General features: G+C 42.7%; 1 protein-coding gene across 1 annotated transcript in view; it reads left to right on the forward strand.

Moving 5' to 3' along the window:
- Positions 1 to 24,084, forward strand: part of LOC146610174 (cyclin-dependent kinase 17-like) — a 52,848-nt gene that overhangs the window by 2,665 nt on the left and 26,099 nt on the right. The window contains exons 2-4 of the mRNA XM_085345064.1: positions 2,488 to 2,648; positions 6,729 to 6,893; positions 18,388 to 18,521. Of these exons, the coding sequence (XP_085201190.1) occupies positions 2,519 to 2,648; positions 6,729 to 6,893; positions 18,388 to 18,521 (429 nt within the window). The 5' untranslated portion in view covers positions 2,488 to 2,518. The remainder of the gene's footprint in view (positions 1 to 2,487; positions 2,649 to 6,728; positions 6,894 to 18,387; positions 18,522 to 24,084) is intronic.

Consider the following 24,084-nt stretch of genomic DNA (forward strand, 5'->3'; position numbering starts at 1 on the left):
CCGTTGACCTTTGATCTCTTGTGTTGTTTTATTACACAGCCCTTCTTAATGCATATGAGTTTATGCTCTGTATTGCTTTCAGAGCTAAAACACCAGTGCTTGTTATGCTTTTGAATGTCCTAGAGAATGAGTGTAGCCTTTGTCATCTGGAGTGCGTCCCTCCATTAAGTGGGAGTTATGCATAGCAGAGTTATTTGTGGTTTGCCAGGTGTCCGTCTGCACATGCTGCAGCATGGAGCCACATGTCCTATCTCATTCACTGATGGGGCTCTGCCAACTTCGTCACACTCGCAGCTCCATCTGCATCACACAAGACTCAAAATTGAGTGCACAGTCAATTTGATTCTTGACCATCACTGTTGCACTTAAACGCTCCGGAACATCTGAACACATCTTATATTGTCATTAAGAATAAAATGTGGTATAGCCTTAGCTTCATAGTTTTATTAAACAAAGCTCATCAAGTGGAAAAAAAATCTGTCTGTCTTGAATTTCCTGAAAAAACATCTTTAAAAATAACAAACCTTACAATTTAAGGAGGATTAAGTAAGCTATATTTCCATAAAATGAAATATTTATAATGAATGCTATGTGTTTATTTTGTATAACAGTCTATTAGAGACCCTTATTTTGTTCTATGATAAAACTGGAAATCTTAAGTTGCTATACATACAGAGATACCCAGAAGTGCTTCTCTGTATGACCCACTGGATGCTGAGATTTGTGTTACTGTCCATGCTAATTCAACCCAGATAAGAGGAAGACTGGGGAATTGGTTATTGTTGTGTGCCTGTTTGTCTGTGTCTATGTCTATGTGTGTGTGCTTGCCTGGATACCAGCAATATCTGTCTGTCTTAATGATAACACTGGCATTTATTTATCTGGGTAATAGGCAGAAAATTATATCTCAAGTGTTTCCCCCTAATATGACTCATTTATTCCTGAAAATTTATGGATAGTCACTCCAAGGTTACGTGAGGAGAACCCAATCTTCTTGTCCAAGCAGCCACCTTCTCTAATGAAGTCTGGGAAAGCATGCAAATGAGGATTCGGGGGGGGGGGGGGGGGGGGGGGGATTTATTGCATACTAATAATCCATGTAGCGCATAATACAAAATAAACAAGTTACTTTCCTTTTTCTCTGTTTTTTCCCTTTGGCTTGTTTTTTTATCTTCAAAGAAAAGCTTGCAGCTAAGGTGTAAACGACATCTAACTACAGTAATCTCATGTAAACTGGCAGAGGCAATGTTGTGAGCAATAGATATTGTCCTAAGCACATCTTCTGGTGAAAAAAGGCCAGTTGTCCCCAGCGCTAATGTTTGAATTCCCTCTGAGCACTAGTTGTCTCTAATAGGCCTGAAAAACGTAGAGCCTGAAAGGATGAATGGCTTTTGTAGAGGCCTCCAAAGTTGGACACAAAGAGAAAGGCAGTGGGTGCAGTGTGTATTTGCCCATGTCGCTGTGTGAGTGTGAGTGTGTGTCTGCGCACTTCTGCGTGCCAGCTCACAAGCCCTTATGGGTTTGATAGAAGGAGCAGGAAGTGGAAGGGAGACAGGAATACTCTGCCATAGCTGTGCCTACCTTCAGGCCATTAAGGCAGAGAGTAGAAGACATAACAAACTGACTTCCATACACAGAACTCCACACATGCAAAGGCACAGTACTGTACATACACTCATGAAATAGAAATGTCTACTGAGAGGCGCCCTAAACAATATATATATTTGAAAGCTCACTGAGGTTTACAAAGAGGTATACAAGCACAAATACACACAGTGTGGCTGTACCACTGAATACATAGAGCAAGTTGCTGTAAAAACACTATGTCCCTTTGTCCACATTTATTTTAAGGATGGGATACTTCTGTCCTGCAGATGCATAGACACTGTGCCTTATTTACAACTAACTTTCCACCAGTTTAGTTATCATATGAACAGCAGGCTAAAATGGAATATTGAAGGATTTGCTGTAGATGTGTCGATGCGTCGTATGATAATACTTTAGACTGCAGTTCATACGCAATTAATTCATTGCATGTAGTTTATGGACCACCCAGTGAAATGCTTGTCAATCACAGCTCATCTGGGAAAGCTGCTCTGGTCTGAAACCTCCGGGAAGTTGCATTGTCAGCAGTTTGGTTTTATTTTCTGTACTTTTTTTGTTTGTACATTTCTTTTTCTCTCTTTTTCTACCCCTCCGTGGGTTTTCTTCATCTCATTCTTTGTCTTTTATTCTGCAATGTTTGCTCTTGGGATACATAACAATGAGGACACAGGCTGTATGAGCAAACAGAATTTCTGGGAGCTTAACGAAATGCAGAAAATGCGCACGGGTTGCACTGCAATAGTTTACCTGCACAGTGATAGAATAACAGGGTAGCATGGATGTGGTGGTTGCCGATGGTGATAATGACAGCTCTGAACATGTTGCAGGTAGTGCTTTTGATTATATAATTATAATGAAGGTGGTGCTTTTCTTCCCCCTCAGGCCTGAGGGCCCCAGTGGTGTGACTGAAAAGATGGACAGGATGAAGATCATCAAGCGGAAGCTGTCCATGTCTCTACGCAGTGCTCGGCCCGTTGATGACTCTCTGTCCGAACTTGCAGAACAGATGGCCTTGGATGAGGCATCCACAGCCAGGGACAATGGTGAGAGATGTGAACGAGTGCCCTCACACATGTACATGCAAACACATTAGCAAGCATTGGCACTCAGACATACAGTATGTGCACAGAGACCTACAGTTAAATTAACAGCCAAAGTTAAAATTTTTGTGACTGAAACGTAGTGTGTTTGTGATGCTCAACTACACTACACTGTGTGCACCTACATACAGTGGGGCAAAAAAGTATTTAGTCAGCCACCGATTGTGCAAGTTCCCCCACCTAAAATGATGACAGAGGTCAGTAATTTGCTCCAGAGGTACACTTCAACTGTGAGAGACAGAATGTGAAAAAAAAATCCATGAATCCACATGGTAGGATTTGTAAAGAATTTATTGGTAAATCAGGGTGGAAAATAAGTATTTGGTCACCTCAAACAAGGAAAATCTCTGGCTCTCACAGACCTGTAACGTCTTCTGTAAGAAGCTTTTCTGTCCCCCACTCGTTACCTGTATGAATGGCACCTGTTTGAACCCATCATCTGTATAAAAGACACCTGTCCACAGCCTCAAACAGTCAGACTCCAAACTCCGCCATGGCCAAGACCAAAGAGCTTTCGAAGGACACCAGGAAAAGTATTGTAGACCTGCACCAGACTGGGAAGAGTGAATCTACAATAGGCAAGCAGCTTGGTGTGAAAAAATCAACTGTGGGAGCAATCATCAGAAAATGGAAGACATACAAGACCACTGATAATCTCCCTCGATCTGGGGCTCCACGCAAGATCTCATCCCGTGGGGTCAAAATGATCATGAGAACGGTGAGCAAAGATCCCAGAACCACACGGGGGGACCTGGTGAATGACCTGCAGAGAGCTGGGACCAAAGTAACAAAGGTCACCATCAGTAACACACTACAACGGCAGGGAATCAAATCCCGCAGTGCCAGACGTGTTCCGCTGCTGAAGCCAGTGCATGTCCAGGCCCGTCTGAAGTTTGCCAGAGAGCACATGGATGATACAGCAGAGGATTGGGAGAATGTCATGTGGTCAGATGAAACCAAAGTAGAACTTTTTGGTATAAACTCAACTCGTCGTGTTTGGAGGAAGAAGAATACTGAGTTGCATCCCAAGAACACCATACCTACTGTGAAGCATGGGGGTGGAAACATCATGCTATGGGGCTGTTTTTCTGCCAAGGGGACAGGACGACTGATCCGTGTTAAGGACAGAATGAATGGGGCCATGTATCGTGAGATTTTGAGCCAAAACCTCCTTCCATCAGTGAGAACTTTGAAGATGAAACGAGGCTGGGTCTTCCAACATGACAATGATCCAAAACACACCGCCCGGGCAACAAAGGAGTGGCTCCGTAAGAAGCATTTGAAAGTCCTGGAGTGGCCTAGCCAGTCTCCAGACCTCAACCCAATAGAAAATCTGTGGCGGGAGTTGAAAGTCCGTGCTGCTCAGCGACAGCCCCAAAACATCACTGCTCTCGAGAAGATCTGCATGGAGGAATGGGCCAAAATACCAGCTACTGTGTGTGCAAACCTGGTAAAGACCTATAGTAAACGTTTGACCTCTGTTATTGCCAACAAAGGTTATGTTACAAAGTATTGAGTTGTATTTTTGTTATTGACCAAATACTTATTTTCCACCCTGATTTACGAATAAATTCTTTACAAATCCTACCATGTGGATTCATGGATTTTTTTTTCACATTCTGTCTCTCACAGTTGAAGTGTACCTCTGGTGCAAATTACTGACCTCTGTCATCATTTTAGGTGGGGGAACTTGCACAATCGGTGGCTGACTAAATACTTTTTTGCCCCACTGTATATACTGGAATTACAGTAACACAGTGTATAGTAGAAGAAACAGACAAACAGCTTATACTGTTCTTATGATAAAGAATAGATGTGTCATCTCCATAACCCTTGTAGGAGTTGCAGAGTCTGACTCCAGCATCTGTTATGCAGATTTTCTTTTCATGCAACTGCAGTTATTAAAGGACACCTGCTCTTGTTTTGCAACATTTCAAGACATTACGACTTCATTTAGAGCTTTTATTCAGTACAAGAAGACCAAGCAATAACTAAATGATGGTGTAGGTGGAGAGGGTTAAAGCAAAGGTCCTTTATGATGGATGAAGGTCATACAGAATTAAGGGAGCAGATCTTTCACTTTTCCTCACTTTATGTCATTCATTTACACTGATGCCCTCTCAGAAATAACACATTTCTTAATGCAAATATCTCATAAACTGTATGTGCCTGTTTAAATGTGTGTTTGTCACTTTTTTTCATGTCCACTACTCTCATAAAGTCATACAGACATGCAAATGCTACACAGAAGCATATTCATGGTAGCTTCATCTGCTTCTATAACCCACTGAAGCCATCCATGTTAACCATCATCATCTTTACCACAATCTTCATCACAATTAACCTAACAATTCAGTTAACCACTCAGTCATCAAGACTGAATGGCAGTGTACGCTGGGAATGTGTGGGAATTCCCAAATCTGTCAGAACTCAGACACACTGTTTGATTCTTCATGTTTTCACATAAGAGATAGAAAATGTCTTTGCTTCTAGAAGAAAGTCTGAAAAACAGTGTCATCCTAAGACACTCTGGGTGCCATCTGCTGGGCATCGTCCGTGACTGCAGGTCCCACTTGGGAAGAATCAGAGACCTCGCACCCAGGCACTATCTTTGTATGTGTTTGTCAGAACATAGGGAGAAAGGAGGGTGTCTCAGCTTTGGCAGATGGTTTTTGTGTCAAACAAAACAACAAAGCTTAAGTGTTCAAATATAGCTGTGTTCTGTTGGCTGCTTGGCAAGGAGCGATGATGCTTGCTTGTTGCTGTCACTACAGCTCCTGGGCTGCAGCATCTATAGCTCTACCCCATTCATTTTTGCTTACTGGCTTCTTTCTCCTTTTCATTCTATTTTTACATCCCTTGCTTTTGTTTTGATAGCTAAACCGATGTCATTTCCAAAGAGTCCAGCTAGCAAGTGAGAGAAGGAGTGGAATGGAGCTAGTGATGAGGAGAGACATTAAACTTTAACCAACTGCTCTACATTACTATCTCCTTCTGTCCTTTTCCCTTGCTGTATCCTCCCCTTCTCCCCCTGGGTGCACAGCATCTCTCTATATAAGTCAAACTGTACAAAAGAGTGGTAGAAAATACTTCTCACATTTTTCTTGTTAATGAGAAGCAATGTCAAGGCTCGTGTTCACTGCAGTTCCTTTCTGTCAGTGTATTACTGGACCAGTTAGCTTGTTTTGCTTAAGTAAAACGGAGAAAAAAGAAACTCGGCTGGTGAATTTACCTTTGCTTGGTGATTTGAGTGAAATTTGAAGAGCAATTTGAAGAGAATTATGTCGTGTGGGCCTCCACCCACACTCTACTAACAGAATTCAATAATTACACATTAATCTGTGTGAAAGAAAGCTGACAGTACATGTATGCTGCATGTAAACGTCCTTAGTTTAGGTGCTTTGCTTTGGAAAAACTCAAGGAGTTTTTGACCTTTAGGTGTTCATTTTCCTAACACAGACAACCAAAAATCTCTTGTAGCCCTTACATCAATGATTATTATTACTCCCATAGCTCGGTGACCTGTCTGCTACAGTGTGTCTGCAAGTTTTATGTGTGCATGTCTGCATTTCTTTCTGCTGCTACTTCACTGTGAGTTCTATGAGTCAACAGATTTTCCACGATGCATGCCTTATGCCTCGTACACTTTCTATTTTCATTTCTGTTTCCGTGCTACAGCGGCTCCTCACATAATTACAGAATGATTACAGCATGATTACAGGAGCTGTGTGCATTTCCAGCCTTTTATCTCTTACTACTACATATTGTACTGTTCCTACATGTTCTGCTACCTTTCTGTGCCTGTCTGTGTGTGACTTTGTGTCATCTTTTTTCTCTTCTTCTCTCATTCCATTTTACAATTCCTGTCATCTTTTTCTCTATTTCACTGTTTTCTTCCTCTCGCCTGAACCCCTTTCTCTTTTCTTTGATCAACCTCTTTCCCTTCTGAGTTTTCTGTTCTCTTTTGCATCCACTGTGGGACTCTCTTTCTCCTTGGCTGTCTGTCTTCATTGTGAATCTCAGAGCCCATGGTGGTGTGCTCTGTACACCCTCCCGCCTCCCATAGCGCTCCCTCCTTCCTGCGTCAATATGCTGGTCATCTGGGCCGCACCGCCCTGCGCAGAGAGCCAGGTGGGGGGCTAGAACGAGACAGAGCCTTCCTGAGCCTGCACAGGACTGGATCTCTGGGTACACACACACACACACACACACACACACACACACACACACACACACGGAAACCTGTAAGTAAACAAAGAAACATACAAAAGGTGCTGAATATTCATGATTATTCATATTTTATGCTGCTCTGTATGCCACTATAGGCATTTAATTGAATTGCTGACACTGCTGTACAGAGTGCCGTTCATTTTCTTATATTTTGATTCCAAGGAGCGTGACTGTCTTGTAATTTTGAAGTGATCATGAGCGCTAGCTCTCCAGGCTTTTTGGAGGTTTTTAAAATTTTCTTTGCGCATTGGCTGCTTTTTCATTCGTTTATAGCCCAGTCCTTGACCGTGTTCAGAGGAACGGTTTCCTTGTTTCTTTTTTTTCCCTTTTTGGTCTGTTGAGCTATTTAACACTAACACTATACCTGCCTTTTCAAGGAAAAATGCACCAAACTCAAGGATGAACCATTATCGTATCTACAGATAACAGAAATCTTAGCAAAGTTCCAGTTTTAAATTGATAGTAAGCTTTGTTATTAGTAGCCTGTCACAAAAAATATTCACATTTCTTTAGTTGAATCTATAAAAAAATACCAAATATCACAGTTTGACAGGGATAAAATAGTTTTTTTGCACTAGCAAAGAGCTATTTACCCTAAACCTGGCATATTTCAGCATGGTGTGCAGTGTGTCCTTAAAAAAATTTAGGAAACTGGAAAATGAGCCTGCATCAGATTGTCAACCTGTCCGAGGTGTACCCTGCCCCTTGCTCTTTGTTAGCTGGGATGACTAAACTCATAGATTTATGGACACAGAAGAGTACCATCAGATTTTGATTCACAGATGCAATACCATCTCGAAAGCATCTGAATCGCACACACATGCACGTGCACAACATACTAACGGTTTGTGAAGACTTAAAGAAACAAGAAAAATTTGGAAAAGGGGTTCACATTAAAACTCATAAGATCTGTACACACTCTGTTCTGCCTTACATAATGTATCTTCACTTACGTTTGCATCTGTTTCCCGTTTTCCTAGCAAAATATAAAGAAATGAGGGGTGGCTAAATACTTTTGCATAGCACTGTATAAAGTACTTATTATACCAACTGGCTTTTACAGTTACATCATAAGTTCATGTTCAATGATGCACCTGTGTAAAATGATCAGATAACCACAGTGAACATTGCTGCTTTGACAAGTCAGTTTCCTCATTGTTTTCAGTGTCATTCAGTCATGTGTTTTCTGTGTGTTTGATCCTTTTTTGCATGTGAGTGTTGTGAGCATGTGCTTTGTGTACAAGATGCATCTGAGTGTGAACAATATAGAACTTTGTGAAAGAGAACTAGGAAGTAATAAGGGACACCGTGTTCGTGCTTCAATATCGACTGCTTTAAAGATTTAGAAAAAAGAAAGCAAATAAAACACAAATGATACGAAGAGCAAACCGACCAGACCGCTGCCCTGGAAGGCACCAGAAGCATATGCACCTTTTTACCACAACTTCATTAGAAACATTATAACATTCAGTTGTGCATTTGGGTTTGTAAAATTGATTAACTTTATCTACTTTTGCAAAAATGTAGTTAATGCTGAGGTCATATTTAGCAATACGGATGATCCACTAGGATTCTTGTTGCAGCTGTATAATATATAAACCTTGACCCGCACAAAACATCAGGCCAGAGTAATACTGCCACCCTTTGAAATAGTCACGTACTGAACTCGTGTCAGTTTTGCTTCCTATAGGCGAGGCGTGTGTGTGTGAGTGTGTGTGTACATGCGTGTGTGTGTGTGTGTGTGTGTGAGTGTAAAACAGTGTTTACCGAAACAACTTTTCTATCCTGGCAACACTTACTATGAGGGTGGAGGGATAAAACTCTAATGACCTTAATCCAACATTTACAAACACGCACATATAACACATGCTCACAGCACTCACATGCAATTACTTTTTCCTTCTCTCTACATTATGTAATGTGGTCTGTGGCTATATAGATCCCAGTAATCTCATTTCCCACTGTGGCAGAACGGCTTATATCAGGAGCAGTAGGGCAGAATGTACCGAAGAAAAGAAAGTCTGGGATGGATGGAAAGAAAAGATGAGGATGATCATGCCGGAGATGGGTTTCGAATGAGATAAAGCTTAACAAACTGTGATTTATGAGAGAATGAGAGGTAGAAATGATAAAAGCGTGAGGAGGAATGGTAGGGTTTTTCACATCAGCTCCTTCAGGAGTCACATCAGACTTGTGTTGTGAATACCCTGCGAGATGGAGATAGACCGCAACGAGACTCCTTGCATTCACTGAGCTTTAGATGAAGGGAACTCGACTTATAACAGCAGCTTATGGTTTGTTGTAATCCTGTGAGCTGGGAATATGATAACTAGACAATGCTTGAATAAAACTAAAACAATCCTAATGAAAAAACAGATACTGCAACATAGGGGAGGGTTGATAATGTACTATTGCATGGTGCCGTACTTGTATAATAATAATGCTGCTTATTTCCCAATTTGAATATACTGATACTATATTTTTAAAGCTTATATGTCGACATTGACGATATTGTTAAGATAACAGTGCTTTTTTAAAATAGAAACAAACCAAATGTTTCATTTCATTATGAGATTCAGGGATATTTTACATATTTAAAAAAAGCTATCAATGTTTTCTGGTAGAAAAACTATGCATTGGTTTGTTGACCATCTTACCTTCTTGAGCCCACAAGTTGTTGATCTGGCAGTGACTTCATTGTAGGAAATCCACGGGTGCCACTGAGTGTACAGAAGCTCCTAAAAGGACATAGACTTGACTCAGCCTAGAAAGAAGGCTACTCTATTATTTAGGTCTTGATAAGGTATAGTTTAAAATGTTGAGAGGCACTGCGTGTGTCTGTGCGTGTCTGTGTGTGTGTTTCCCACTAGTTGGTCTCGCTGACTCACTGTGTGCCACTCAGCAGTCAGAGCACGTTGCAGCCTTTAATAGAGTGACATGATGATGCAATCTCTTGTTCCTGCGCTAAAGAGATTACCCACCCTTTCACTTTTTCCCTCTGTGTTTGTCCAACTTGCGTTGTATCAGTTTAATTTAATACACTTTTAATTTGTGTAAATGGGCTGTGGGGTTATATGTGTTTGGCCAGGAGTCTGAGTCCAAAAGGTATTGCAGATTTGTGATATCTGTTGTTATCTGGGCCAACACCCACTCCCAGCACACTGTACTTACAGTCAGGAAAGATGAGCAATGCAGTTTCAGTGTTACTTCTCACCACTACCTCATCTTTTTGTCTTCCTCTCTCTGTCACGCTCTCTCTCTGTCTCTCGCTCGCTCTAATTGTAGTTACATGGTTGGGGATTAGCTGGTCCTCCCGTCTGTTTTTACTGCTGTGCTAAAAGCTGCCTGCTTTTCTCAAAACCTGTCTCAGGCTGCTGTTTTTCAGTACTGTCAAAGAAGTCTCCTCTTGTTCCTTTCCCCCCTTTGTATTTTCTCTTTCCCTCTGCACACATCAAAATACTGTATTTAACCTCCAAATAAGACCAGAATGGTGCAAAAGATAAAAGCTGGCACCTTGTTAAGACCACCCTTATCTCCACCCATACCACGAGAGACCGCGTTGTCTGTGCCAGGGATTTAATGTAATGCATTAATGCTGTATTAATTGCTGTAGTCCTCTGCCTCACTGCATACATGCTCAGCCATCCATTTGCTCACTCCCAGATTGGTTTTAGGAAGAACAATGGAGTGGACTCCTTTTATGTAGTCGGTCTCATAAGCTTTTTATGTGTGTTAGGGTGACTTGCTGTTTGAGAATCTTATGGCTGAGCGAAGGAAGATGTTACTAATGAATGCATGTATTTTTCAGAGCTGCATATATGGGGTGGGGGTAGGGTGTGGGGTTGAGATGTAGCCGGCCAGCATAAACAGAGCTGGTAGCTTACAGTAGGCTCTTTGGTCTTAGTAATTGAATAATGAGATTCCTTAGATGAAGATAAAAGGTTTAGAGGTAATTACTGCAGTCTAAATTCTCCCACCCTGCAGCCTTGAGTGCGCGTCTCTATGTATGCCTGTTCCTGAGGGATGTTGTATGCACTTTGATTTTTACTGTGTTATTTGTCTGGAGGCACATCGTAATATTTATGATTTAAAAAGGAGGTGAAAACAATGCAGAAGCTTAAATGTAGTCAAGAAAATGTAGTTTAAGACAAAGTGGACAAATAAAGTGACAGTAACAGAGACCTGGAGGGAAGTAAAAAGCTTTGTGGAGGTGGCTGCAAAGCAAAACAGAAATCTTCCATGTATACAAGCTGCACTTGTGAATCTAATAAGGCGGGGAAACAGTGATGGCTGGAGGGTTGAGGGCTTTTGTTCTTGATGTTTTGAGCAGCTCATCACAGTACATCGATACCTGTCTGTTAATTTTCTGTAGATGACCTTTACTCTGTACTTAATGATCCCAAATAAGTCACTTTGAATAAGGTAACCTATCCAGATTAAAAAATGCTTTCAGAGCGTGTTAAGAATACGGTATCTCAAAGATCCCAAGATGTTTACAGAGTCTAAAACAATTACAAAGTTTGTTTAAGTCTTTTTAAGCCCATCATTATTGACATGTAGGGTGTGTGAGGCTCTCCACATGAGTGTGTTTGGTTAACTAAGGCTTAGAAGACAAGCCTATCACTGGCCTTGAGGGAGAGGTAGGGTTTTATTTTGCAGTAGTCAAAAATAGGCTTTTGAAGTGTGATGGCAAAACGATGGCATTTAACACCTTATCATGCTGACATTTTGGATGCAGTCATGTTCTCTAAACACTTTTCTAATGTTAGGTGTCATGGGTGTAAGCAAGGTTTTAGAATGTGGTAGGAACTGGAAGACTAAGTCCTACCAATATCCACCGACTGTTGCCTCTAGCAATAATTTGAATCAGAGACAGCATATACAACTGTTTTTATTCGTAATTGTTAACAGGTCTCGTTCTCTGCTATGAATCCCACCTCCGATGCCCAATATTGTTCCACCGTTTTTTTGCGAACACGTGAGAGGCTGTAGGGTTAGGTTTATGCGCAAAGATGCTGAGCAAATTGTATCCTATACCAATTTAGGACGTATTGGTACTGTGCTCTTCAGAGAGTTAATTATATTTCAAGTATTGGTTGAAATAGGAACATTGTCTCTGGACATTTTTGAGCAATTTTCATTTGAAGTGGTAAATTTCATATCCCAAGTCAGGTCTGATTACGAGCATGCTGCTGTTCAACAAGGTTGTGCAACATGAATTTGTCCCTTGTATGAGAGGTCATTGGGGACTTGTACTATAACAGCATCTTTTGAAAGAGGATATTCAGCAGTAATGACCAGGAGTATGTTGCGTCCCAGCATGCTGTCATGTGCCAGGACAGGACGTGGTGTTTTGGTCAAGAGGACATTCTTGCAACTTAAACAAACTTCAACAAAATGACAATCAGGTTTAAGGAGGAGAGCCAGCATGTATCGCAGAGCTACAAGTGCTACGTAAATGGGATTCTCAGGAATTCATCTAAAAACAGCCTTTGCACTAAACGATTTCTGCGGGGTAGACCTTTTGATCGTACCACATAAATGTAACAAATATCAACCCAATGATCCCTCAGCTTGAAGAAAAAATTACTTAATCAGCTCCTAATGCTTTTAGTTCTGTTTCTTAATATTATTTTGAACTTGCTGTTAGTTTGTATAGATGTAATTGTCTGTTTGCTCTCCAGGTGTGTCTAATAGCCAATAGTCAGCATCATGTGAGTTGTATTTGTAACAGTTACTCTGTGTGCAGTGGGATGTGCAGGAAAGAGCGCGTGCTTGCTGTGTCCTGTGTTTCATGTCAATATAGAAGGGACTGAGGCAGAAAGGGGAGAGCGGAGAGAATGCCATAGGCATCACTCTGAAGCCTCAGGATTTCATTTTTCTACACTAGAGAGCGATAAGCATGAGGAGGGAGGGTGGGGAGCACGAGAAAGAGGTGGTGAACAAGATGGAGTGCAAGAAAGAGGCCGATCAGGCAGAAAATGTCATCGGCTCGTGAATAGAAAAAGAGGATGACTGTACTGATATTCAACACCATCTCTGGACCCAGACAGTGATAGCAAGAAATCGGGAGGGAGAGATAAAGACAGATGGAGGGGGGAGAGAGATGGAGATTTCTATCATGTGAGAGGGAGGGGAGTAATAGCAAGGTGAAGGGAGGGAGCAGGAGCACTGACAACACTGATAGCGGCGCCAGAGGCAAGGAGGGACTGAACAGGAGAGGGAGTGGAAAGAAGGAGAGCAGCACAACAGCCTGAATAGAGTGCTGTGTTGAATAACAGTTGAAGGAGGACAAAGAGAAGAGATCTGCCACAGACGCAGAAAAACATCAGCAAAAAGAAGAAAAATGAACGCAAATGAAGAAGTCACAAAGGACAGAAGCAAAGGGAAGGTCTGGCTGTGTTTTCCTTGCTAGGAGCTGCAAGTTAAGTGCGTTGTGAGTCCTTGCACACAGTCCTTGTTTGCGGGCTTGTGTCCGGACGAAGGCAGATGATGACAGAACACCTGTTATTCTGAGATGGCAGATTGTAACAGTTTCTAGCTTGCACGTGTTGGACCGTCTCTGCAGCATTTTGCATACCTGCACAGTGTTTGACCTTCCTTAGTCAGCACGCAGAGAGCGACTGCAGAGAGGAAAAAGAAAGGAGAGGGAGGAGAGAAGGAACGTCTGCTAAGAAAAACACACAGGAAGAGGGAGAGTGTGTTAAAGTGGAGTAGCAGCCGAGGGAGTTGTTGGATTTTGATTAGTGTGCCTGTGCAGTCTGCACAATTCCTATAATGTCAGACCTGTTCTTTACTGCATGGGGCTCTTCTGGCAGTACAGAGGTAGCCTAAGGATTGGGTTTTTCCCAGGAAGCTTGGATCCTTAATCAGCTACTGCTACTCAAACCTGGGTGCCACCTACACGGTTTGATTGGGCTCCAGGACTTAACTGAAGTGGATTTTTTTAATGAAATGTTTATTTGCATTATTAAATGCACCTTCAAATGTTAGTGCTTTAAACCCACTGGAGCAATGGATATGGCAGACAATCTGCAAGGATGCTCTGCCCGTGTTCCCAGAGTCGGAGACCTTAAAACGGGGGAGGTTAGAACGGGAGAGGGGGTAAGAATGGTGGAGAGAGACACCCCACTGAGGCTGTCACCTTTCCGTATGCTTCGAGTGCTCGACTCATGCCGGCCTCCAGGAAACCGCATTGGTGAGTCTCATCACTGTCATCGTCTTCAAGAAGCTCATCTACATCCTGACTTTATCCACTGATCAGATTGTTGTTACAATATAGAGTTTGGATTTAGGTAGAAGGCACATTTTTGTGGCAAACATCAATACATGCTGTCTGTATACTTTTATTTGACTTTGTAGGACATTAATGTTAGTAGCTCGATCAAGCATGTTCCAGGTTTTTACTTTATACTTAGACACAGATTTATGCAAGTAGAATCTGTTCATCATACATGTTTGAACATCTTTAACCTATTACTGTGAAAATATGATTTGCTTTGCGTGCCTGCTTAACTTGCAACATGTTGGCCCCAAGCAACATGCTTATCTACAGGGATTCTATGAGCTCCTTAGAGAAGTGAAGAGTTCGACAAGTTCTTCTTTTGAATTTTTATTCATTTACTTGTCAGCACAATGACCGCAGTATCTTTGTTCGTGCTGCTCTGGACAAATTCAAAAAGCACGATGTCCTGTGCTTTAAAAGGAGTTTGAGAACTTTTCACCTGAGAGCATGAAAGAGAAGTGAAAGGATTCAGTTCAAAGCCAAAGCCTGTGGTATTATTATTATTATTGGGTAATGTGGATGTGGACGGTGGCTACGAATACCGCCTGTTTCCCCCTTGAGCAATGTACTGAATTCAATGTGTGGCTTTGCCGAGTGAGGGCTTATGTGAAAAAATCCCAATGCTATTCCATGAAGGGCTTTTCAAGTAAGTCTTCCTTTACTTCTTTTGATATTCTTTCCCCTGGATTTTTCTTTATTTTTGACGTGTTGCTATCATGTGCTGGAGATGGATTTTCAACTAAGTAGTATTTGCAGAGCAGAGTGAAGTAAGGACACTCCTAAAAGTAGCCCACTCCCTCCTCTAGACAAACTAGCAGGGAGTCAGCAACCCTAACTAGGCCAGCTTGGCTCCATGTGGGGAGGCAGTGGTAGCTTGTGACATTTACTGTCTGCTCTTAGGCGTCTATGGGAAAGGAAGAGAAAGAAACTGCAGAAGACTGAAAGAAATGTGACTAAGAGGAATGTTTAGGACAGAAAGTGTGAAGAATGTAACATAATGGTGTGATACTGGAATTAGAGCAGGGCGATATGGCCAAAAATATTTATCACGATATATATTTGAAAATTTGCGATAACGATATAACTGACGATATAATTGATGCGAGACAAAATACAACTCCACAACATTACTAGCGCAAAAAGACAACCTTCCATTTATTTTCACGTAAACAAGAAGCTGGTTTTTATGTACATTAAAGCTTTATAAAAATGTAACAGTGCAAATGCAAATTCCTTGCTGAAAGTTTAACCCAAAGGCATTTCCAGTAGAAATGGGCTGACATATCCTGAGCATAACCATGTATAATATCCACTGAAGTTAAAAAGAGGTGCTTTGCGACATTAAACTGCAGTGTGCAGTACGCATTTTTCGGACCATAAGGTACACGGGATTATAAGGCACATTAAGCGAAACAAAGCAGTCAGATAAATCAAACTTTATTAAACTCATTCTTCTTGCTTCCTCCACTTCTGTACCATTGATTCATTAATGTTGAATTCTCTGGCAGCTGCTCTATTCCCATGTTGTTGCAGTATATTAATGACTAACCTCGTATTGTGGATGGATTATCTCAGTTGTTCTCCTGACTGAAGTTTGGTCCGTTTACAGCATCCTGCCATGCGATTGCATTTGTCTCTAACCATGAGGAACCTTCACGTTAACTTTTATAAGTGGAAAAGTGTTAGTGTTCGTCCTCCAGCTTCACTGTTTATGTTATGCTAACATAGCTGTGTCGCTAGCGATCACGTAGCACATCATTATATATCAGCTAGCCCAACTTCAGTAACCCTACAAACGTCACTGCTGTTTAGTTTCCTGTCTTCATTTATGTTGGAAGTGATAGCAGAGCTGTACGTTTGAATTTTTTCAGAAATCTCTCAGTCAGAACATGCTATATCATGCTTAGGTAACTAGCGAAACTAGCGAGCTAACTTCCGCTAGCTTCCTGCTAACTTCTAACTCCGTTAAATGTAATAACTTTTGTTTTCATGGATGCCTGGAAGTTAAACTTTATAGTTACACCTGGTAAAGCAGCAATGCTGATCGTTTTATTAAAGATCAAAGAATTTAGACAGTTTTCAACTCTCAGTGATGCTGCAGTGTTGTTTGACCTGAAGTCAAATATACGGAGTTTGGGACCCAGATTACTCCCAGATTTAAGAGCATCTTAGTCCGACAAATACGACAATAACAACGGCCGCTTGCATGTTCTGCAAAAAAATGTGCTTTGTTGTGTATCTGACGGACAAACACCAAACCAGTTCCACATCACGGAAGTTGCACCATTTTTACAAACCAACAATCGGCCATGTGCGTATGAAAACAAAGGCACTGCGCATGCGCGTTTTACTCCCATTCTATTGCGATATTTCATTTTCCTATCGTTGCCTAACATTATACCGGTATTACCGTGAACGGTATAATATGGCCCAGCCCTAACTGGAATTTTACTTCCCTGGTCAGATCATCCTGTTTCATCTACCCACATCTGCTGTTTACATAAACACACAAGATCGGGACCTCTCAGAAAGTGAGAAAGACATGTGATACTCATGATCAGTGATGCTTACTCATCATGCGTGTGGTTGTGCGTGTATCTGTCAGTAGATATCCCGGATCAGTTTCTCCAGCCTGTGGTGTCACTTACCTTCAGTGTAATGTTTCACCATCTTGGTTGTGAGGGTTAATTCCTGATTCCTGATGCGACAAAAGACATTTTCTTACAAAGGTATATCCATTCCCTGTATCCTTGTGCCTGTCTTTGAGGCTGCGCACTATACATCAGACTTGGAGGCCCACTAGATGCCTACATTTCAGCAATAGCTGTCTAGATATTGTGTCTAGGTCATGCAACAGTATGGCTGTTTGTCTCTGTACCACCACCTCATCACTGTAGGAGGTTAGGTTAACAAGCCTTTAGAACTTTTATAGAACCTGAAAATTAAATTTAAACTCTCGAGAGCAAGAATCACTGTGTAATTGACTTACAGAAGGTATAATTTCACACTATAGGTATCATTCAGCTTTTAGGTTAATGGGAAACTACAGAGTCAGAGGATTATTTTTAACGCTATGCCCTCTTATTAATTTGATAAAGACTGAATAAAGACCAATTTAAACCAGTTTTAGAAGTACTTATCTGTGCTTTTTTCTATGTTTTCCATCTTTTCAAATATTTTTTGGTCCAGAGACCAGCCTGTTTCAAATCCTAGAATAAGCCTCAGATGTTTCACAGCTGACAGACAGCACACTGTAATAAATAGCTTTACCTAACCGGCCCTCAGTTGTTAAATCCCACAACTGAGGTGTTGCAGTCACTCTGGGGACTCATTTTTCTTTCCACTTCATCAGCTCTTCCAACCAAAACCATCCACCCCACTGTCTCCTAATCTTCCCTCGATCTGTCTGTGCTCTGCTGTTGGGAGCTGATGTTTTATGGGTAAACGGTACATGATTGTAAGGTGTGAGCTTGCAACTGCACTCAGCCTACTTCAGTTTCATGAAAAAAGTTATCTTTACCAAAACAAACACCAGGGAGACCCCCCCCCCCCCCCACACACACACACACACGTACTGTGTGTGCTGTACATGACCCAGACAAAGAGAGAGCCCTCCACCCTTCCCCCACATTTACTCACAAACTCACACATCACTGAAGTAGACAGTCCTGTCTGCTGCACCGTGACTCATTAATCAGATGGATTCTGGGGCACATGAAGGTGTGTGGTGGTGGGGGGGTTGGCACACAGAGATGGCAGCTCCTATTGCACGCAGGGTAATATTGATCTCGTACTTACTCATCTTACCAATACCATTTTATACACTTGTTTTACACCCCTGTGTGGCTTGATGGTATGATTCATCATTTGGGGGTTGGGGTCCTACTGTGTCATTCACATAATGGGTGAGTGAAATTTAAGACAGATGTTTTGTTTTCTTCTGATCCCATAGAGAGAGTAGTGAAATGAAATAGGGTGTCATTAAACACAATCTAAAAACCTGCGCGTAGGTATTTATGTCAAGGGACACCCCTTTAGCCTAGTGGGTAGGACATGCCGCCCTTGTACCAAAGGCATGTCGCATCTCCTGTCTCTCCCTGTTTTACTTTTTCTAAGACATAAATCCCTGAAAAAAGTCTCAAGTCTTTGCACGTTTGTGTTTCACAGGCATTGTCCATGAAAATGTGAAGATGGGTTCAGATGGGGAGAGTGACCAAGCATCCGGCACGTCCTCTGATGAGGTTCAGAGTCCAGTGAGGGTCCGTATGAGGAACAATCACCATCGGCGCATCTCTAATGAGGTATGATGATCTGGGACACGCCCACACACAAACACACACATACCTTTAGCCCGGGCGTACTGTACTCTTTGATCAAGAGGGAAAATGCACCTGCACTCAACATTATTAATTGAAATTCAATAGTGATGCCAAAGACTGTCTGAAATCATTCACTCCTTCACTATTCACCTCACAATATTAAGTAGATTTTATGTAGGAAACCATACCTTGTGGCTGATTTTAGAACTAAAATGATAAATTGGACAGGCCCAAATATCAGGATTGGCCTGTTGCTGATATACTGGTACTTTTTTTTGGTTGATAAATGACAAGAAAATACATAAAAAGAAATCCCAAGTTAGAAATTAGGCAAAGAAAGAGAATAATTTTCTGTCTGTGCTGTATGTAAAACCTAAACAAATAGAAAGGGGACATTTCTTATTTTTTGTTACTTTACACTTAGACCTTAGAAATAAGACCATTCCTTTGTCTTATTTCCTTGCATGTACACTTCTCAGTGGTAGCTGTCTCTCAGTTAGTATACACTATACACAGTGTATTATATGATAGACTGTATAAAGTGAATAGTGAACACGTGGCATTTATGTGGTACATTTAAAGGGATCTCTTATTCACCTTTTCAACCCCATATTTTTAACCTTCTTTACTTTTATATATATATATATATATATATATATATATATATTTATATACAACCCCCAGCATGCCCCTGCGGGCGGTTTATCCTTCAAGCTTGGGTCCTCTACCAGAGGCCTGGGAGCTTGAGGGTCCTGCGCAGTATCTTAGCTGTTCCCAGGACTGCGCTCTTCTGGACAGAGATCTCCGATGTTATTCCCGGGATCTGCTGGAGCCACTCGCCTAGTTTGGGAGTCACCGCACCTAGTGCTCCGATTACCACGGGGACCACTGTTACCTTCACCCACCACATCTTCTCGAGCTCTTCTCTGAGCCCTTGGTATTTCTCCAGCTTCTCGTGTTCCTTCTTCCTGATATTGCTGTCATTCGGAACTGCTACATCGATCACTACGGCCGTCTCCTTCTGTTTGTCTACCACCACTATGTCCGGTTGGTTAGCCACCACCATTTTGTCCGTCTGTATCTGGAAGTCCCACAGGATCTTAGCTCGGTCATTCTCCACCACCCTTGGGGGCATCTCCCATTTTGACCTCGGGACTTCCAGGTTATACTCGGCACAGATGTTCCTGTACACTATGCCAGCCACTTGGTTATGGCGTTCCATGTATGCCTTGCCTGCTAGCATCTTGCACCCTGCTGTTATGTGCTGGATTGTCTCTGGGGCATCTTTACACAGCCTGCACCTGGGGTCTTGCCTGGTGTGATAGACCCCAGCCTCTATGGATCTTGTACTCAGAGCTTGTTCTTGTGCTGCCATGATTAGTGCCTCTGTGCTGTCTTTCAGTCCAGCTTTGTCCAGCCACTGGTAGGATTTCTGGATATCAGCCACCTCCTCTATCTGCCGGTGGTACATACCGTGCAGGGCCCTGTCCTTCCACGATGGTTCCTCGTCTCCCTCCTCTTTCTTGGGTTTCTGCTGCCTGAGGTATTCACTGAGCACTCGGTCAGTTGGGGCCATCTTCCCAATGTATTCGTGGATGTTCATGTCTCATCCTGGACTGTGGTGCTGACACTCACCAGTCCCTGGCCCCCTTCCTTCTGCTTAGCGTACAGCCTCAGGGTGCTGGACTTGGGGTGAAACCCTCCATGCATGGTAAGGAGCTTTCTTGTCTTTATGTCAGTGGCTTCTATCTCCTCCTTTGGCCAGCCTATTACCCCAGCAGGGTACCTGATCACGGGCAGGGCGTAGGTGTTGATGGCCCGGATCTTGTTCTTACCATTCAGCTGACTCCTCAGGACTTGCCTGACCCTCTGCAGGTACTTGGTGGTTGCAGCCTTTCTAGTGGCCTCTTCATGGTTCCCATTTGCCTGCGGGATCCCCAGGTACTTGTAACTGTCCTCTATGTCTGCAATGTTGCCTTCTGGTAGTTCAATCCCCTCAGTTCTGACTACCTTCCCTCTCTTTGTTACCATCCGACTACACTTCTCCAGTCCGAACGACATTCCAATGTCATTGCTGTATAGCCTGGTAGTGTGGATCAGTGAATCGATGTCTCGTTCACTCTTGGCATACAGCTTGATGTCATCCATGTACAGGAGGTGGCTGACAACTGCTCCATTCCGTAGTCGGTATCCGTAGCCAGTCTTGTTAATGATCTCACCGAGGGGGTTCAGGCCTATGCAGAACAGCAGTGGGGACAGAGCATCTCCTTGGTAGATCCCGCACTTGATGGTGACTTGTGCTATGGGCTTGGAGTTGGCCTCTAGTGTTGTACACCACATCCCCATTGAGTTCCTGATGAAGGCTCTTAGGGTCCTGTTGATCTTGTACAATTCTAAGCATTCCAGTATCCAGCTGTGGGGCACTGAGTCATAGGCCTTCTTGTAATCAATCCAGGCAGTGCACAGGTTGGTCAGTCTGGTCTTGCAGTCTCGGCTGACTGTTCTGTCTACCAGTAGCTGGTGTTTTGCGCCTCTGGTATTCTTGCCAATCCCTTTCTTTGCCCCACTCATGTATTGACCCATGTGCCTGTTCATCTTAGCCGATATGATGCCTGACAGGAGCTTCCATGTAGTACTGAGGCAGGTTATTGGTCGGTAGTTGGATGGGACCGGTCCCTTCTTGGGGTCCTTGGGGATCAGGACCGTTCGACCTTCGGTTAGCCATTCCGGGTGTCTCTCGTTAACTAGCAGCTGGTTCATTTGTGCTGCCAAACGCTCGTGGAGTGCAGTCAGCTTCTTCAGCCAGTAGGCGTGAACCATGTCTGGCCCTGGTGCTGTCCAACTCTTCATACTGGAGACCCTTTCTTGGATATCTGCCACTGTGATGGTTACTGGACCCTGTTCAGGGAGGTCGCTATGGTCTGCCCTCAGATCCACTAGCCACTGAGCATTGCCGTTATGGGTTGCGTCCTTCTCCCATATGCTCTTCCAGTATTGCTCCAGCCTTGGTGGTGCTGTTCTCTTATTGTTCCCTTGCCACTGAGAGTACACTTTTGCTCTGTGGAGAACAGCTGGTTTATTCTCCTGCCTTCTATCTCTCTGGTGTACCTCCTCAAGCGGCTGGCCAAGGCTGTGAGTCTTTGCTTGGCAGTTTCCAAGGCCTCAGGTATGGACAGTTTGCTGTATTTCTTATGCACCTTCTTTGCCGCACCTTTCTGCAACTCCGTTAGTTGGCTAACCTCCCTCCGTGCTACTTTGATCTTGCCCTCTAGCCTCCTTCTTCATGGAGGGTACTGCCCCTTGTGGCTGTTCAACTTGTAGCCAAGCATCTCACTGATCACTGCTGCTGTATTGTAGATCAGCTTGTTAGTGTCGGTAATCGTGGTTGTAGGTATCGTCCGTAGTGCTGCATTAACATCATCTAGCAGACCTTCTGAGGGTACTTCACGTAATCTTGGTAACCGGCTACGGGGGATCCAGGTTTCAAGCTTGGCCATGATCCTATTTTTCAGGTCAGTTGCTCTCGCACTCAACGATCCTTCTCCTATCGCACTTGGGGCTATGTACCCAATCTCGGGTAGGGGTGATGATATCTCCCCCCTGACCTGGCGTCCTGACTCCTCCTTGCCGTAGCATTTATGTTGTACCTCGTCAATCTCTAGCTGTGATAGCAGTCGCTTCTTTCGAATGTTGGAACACTGAGCTACTAGTTGTTTCGCCGTCATTGTGGATGTTGGGTATCAAAGAGAATATATATATATATATATATATATATATATATACATATATATTAGGGGTGCAACGATATTCGTATCGATATTGAACCGTTCGATACAGTGCTTTCGGTTCGGTACGCATATGTATCGAACAATACAACATTTGTAATTTATTTTATCAACTTTCCTTCTGACGATGCTGTCTGTGTTGAGCGCTCAGTGAATCTGCGTTCGACTACTCCGCCTAGGCTGCACTGTCGAGCGCAGATCCACTGAGTGCTCCACACAGACAGCATAGTCAGAAGGAAGAGCGCAGGGCACCTCCCCCACACTCATTCAGATCTGGCGTTTGGAATTATTTTGGTTTTCATGTGACGTATGACCCTGAAGGTAAGCGAGTCATGGACTAAAGTAAAACAGTATGTTGGATGTGCCATGCAATGCTCAATTACATGGGTGGGAACTAGTGTGTTAGCGCAGTTAGCTCGTTAACGTGTTAGCTGTCTAGCCCCATGCACGGGGCGATCGGCGGTAGCTCGTTAACGGAGATTTGCCGTGTTGTGGTGTTAAGGTCATTTCAACGAGATTAACCTGAAAGCACTAGTGGGAACACAACGAATATGACTGCACATTTACGCCGACATCATCCTAGTGCAAAGACAAAAACAACAAGCATGCTACTAACTTTAGCCGAGTCATTTAGACAGCTGTTAGCACATGATTCTCCTTATGCTGCTGAGAATATAGCCCAGAAGAAGCGGATAGTATAGCTTTTATTTTGGAAAGAGCCATTTCTCTGTAATAAACTCTCTTTTCCAAAGATGAGTGATTCCTCAATCAGATACAGGGCTTGCAATATCGCTAGCCTGACATCCTGGGGATAGCGATTTTTTCAGTCGGGCTACCCTGCCCGTCGGGCTATTGTAGGAAGGAAAAATATATGTCAATGCTTTTGCATTCTTTCAGAAATGTAGCTGGGTAATTATGTCATTGGCATCGGTGAGCCACTGTCAATATGTGACATATTGAAATCGCGTTTGAATTTGCGCTTGTTTTTTTGCTTTCACTTTGCAATCGTGCGAACTGTGTATAGAGAGCGACAGCACTGATCTGTGAGTGATGATAATTTGTGCACCAATTCCTCTGACATCGTCTTATTAATCGTTAGCTTACTATGCAAACATGACAAGTGAAATCTCCCGCAGCAAGCTTAAACATGTGAGAGGTTGATCGCGCAGAGAATCGCTGAGCTTATGTGAGTGAGTGTGTAAAAGCATTTCAGTTCTGCTGAGCCAAACAAGACAGGTCAGGGTGAAGAAGTGACAGCCAAAGAAAAGCTTACCACAAAACGGAGAAGTTATGACAAATCAGACTATAAGGCAAAAAGAAAGTGCAGCTTTATGGTTTCATGGACAAAATAATTTCTGTGGCTGCAATATGACGAGCTAAATAACCAGGGCTGCACATAAGTGGTCCGCAGGTGCGCATTCGCTGTCAAAATAAAAAACACGCACAAGGGTTAGGGTTAAATTTAAAAACTGTACTTTTGAGTTAAAATATATATTTATAATTTTAATAAATGACAAATTAAAAAGGCATGAACATTTTTTTTGTATCGAAAAAATATCGAACCGTGACACCAAAGTATCGAACCGAACCGAACCGTGAATTTTGTGTATCGTTGCACCCCTAATATATATATATATTAGGGGTGCAACGATATTCGTATCGATATTGAACCGTTCGATACAGTGCTTTCGGTTCGGTACGCATATGTATCGAACAATACAACATTTGTAATTTATTTTATCAATTTTCCTTCTGACGAT

Source organism: Diplotaxodon limnothrissa, linkage group LG20 (genome assembly GCF_057381915.1).
Source record: "Diplotaxodon limnothrissa isolate DT_005_m linkage group LG20, D_limnothrissa_male_GT1.1, whole genome shotgun sequence".
In the NCBI taxonomy this organism is placed as follows: Eukaryota; Metazoa; Chordata; class Actinopteri; order Cichliformes; family Cichlidae; genus Diplotaxodon; species Diplotaxodon limnothrissa.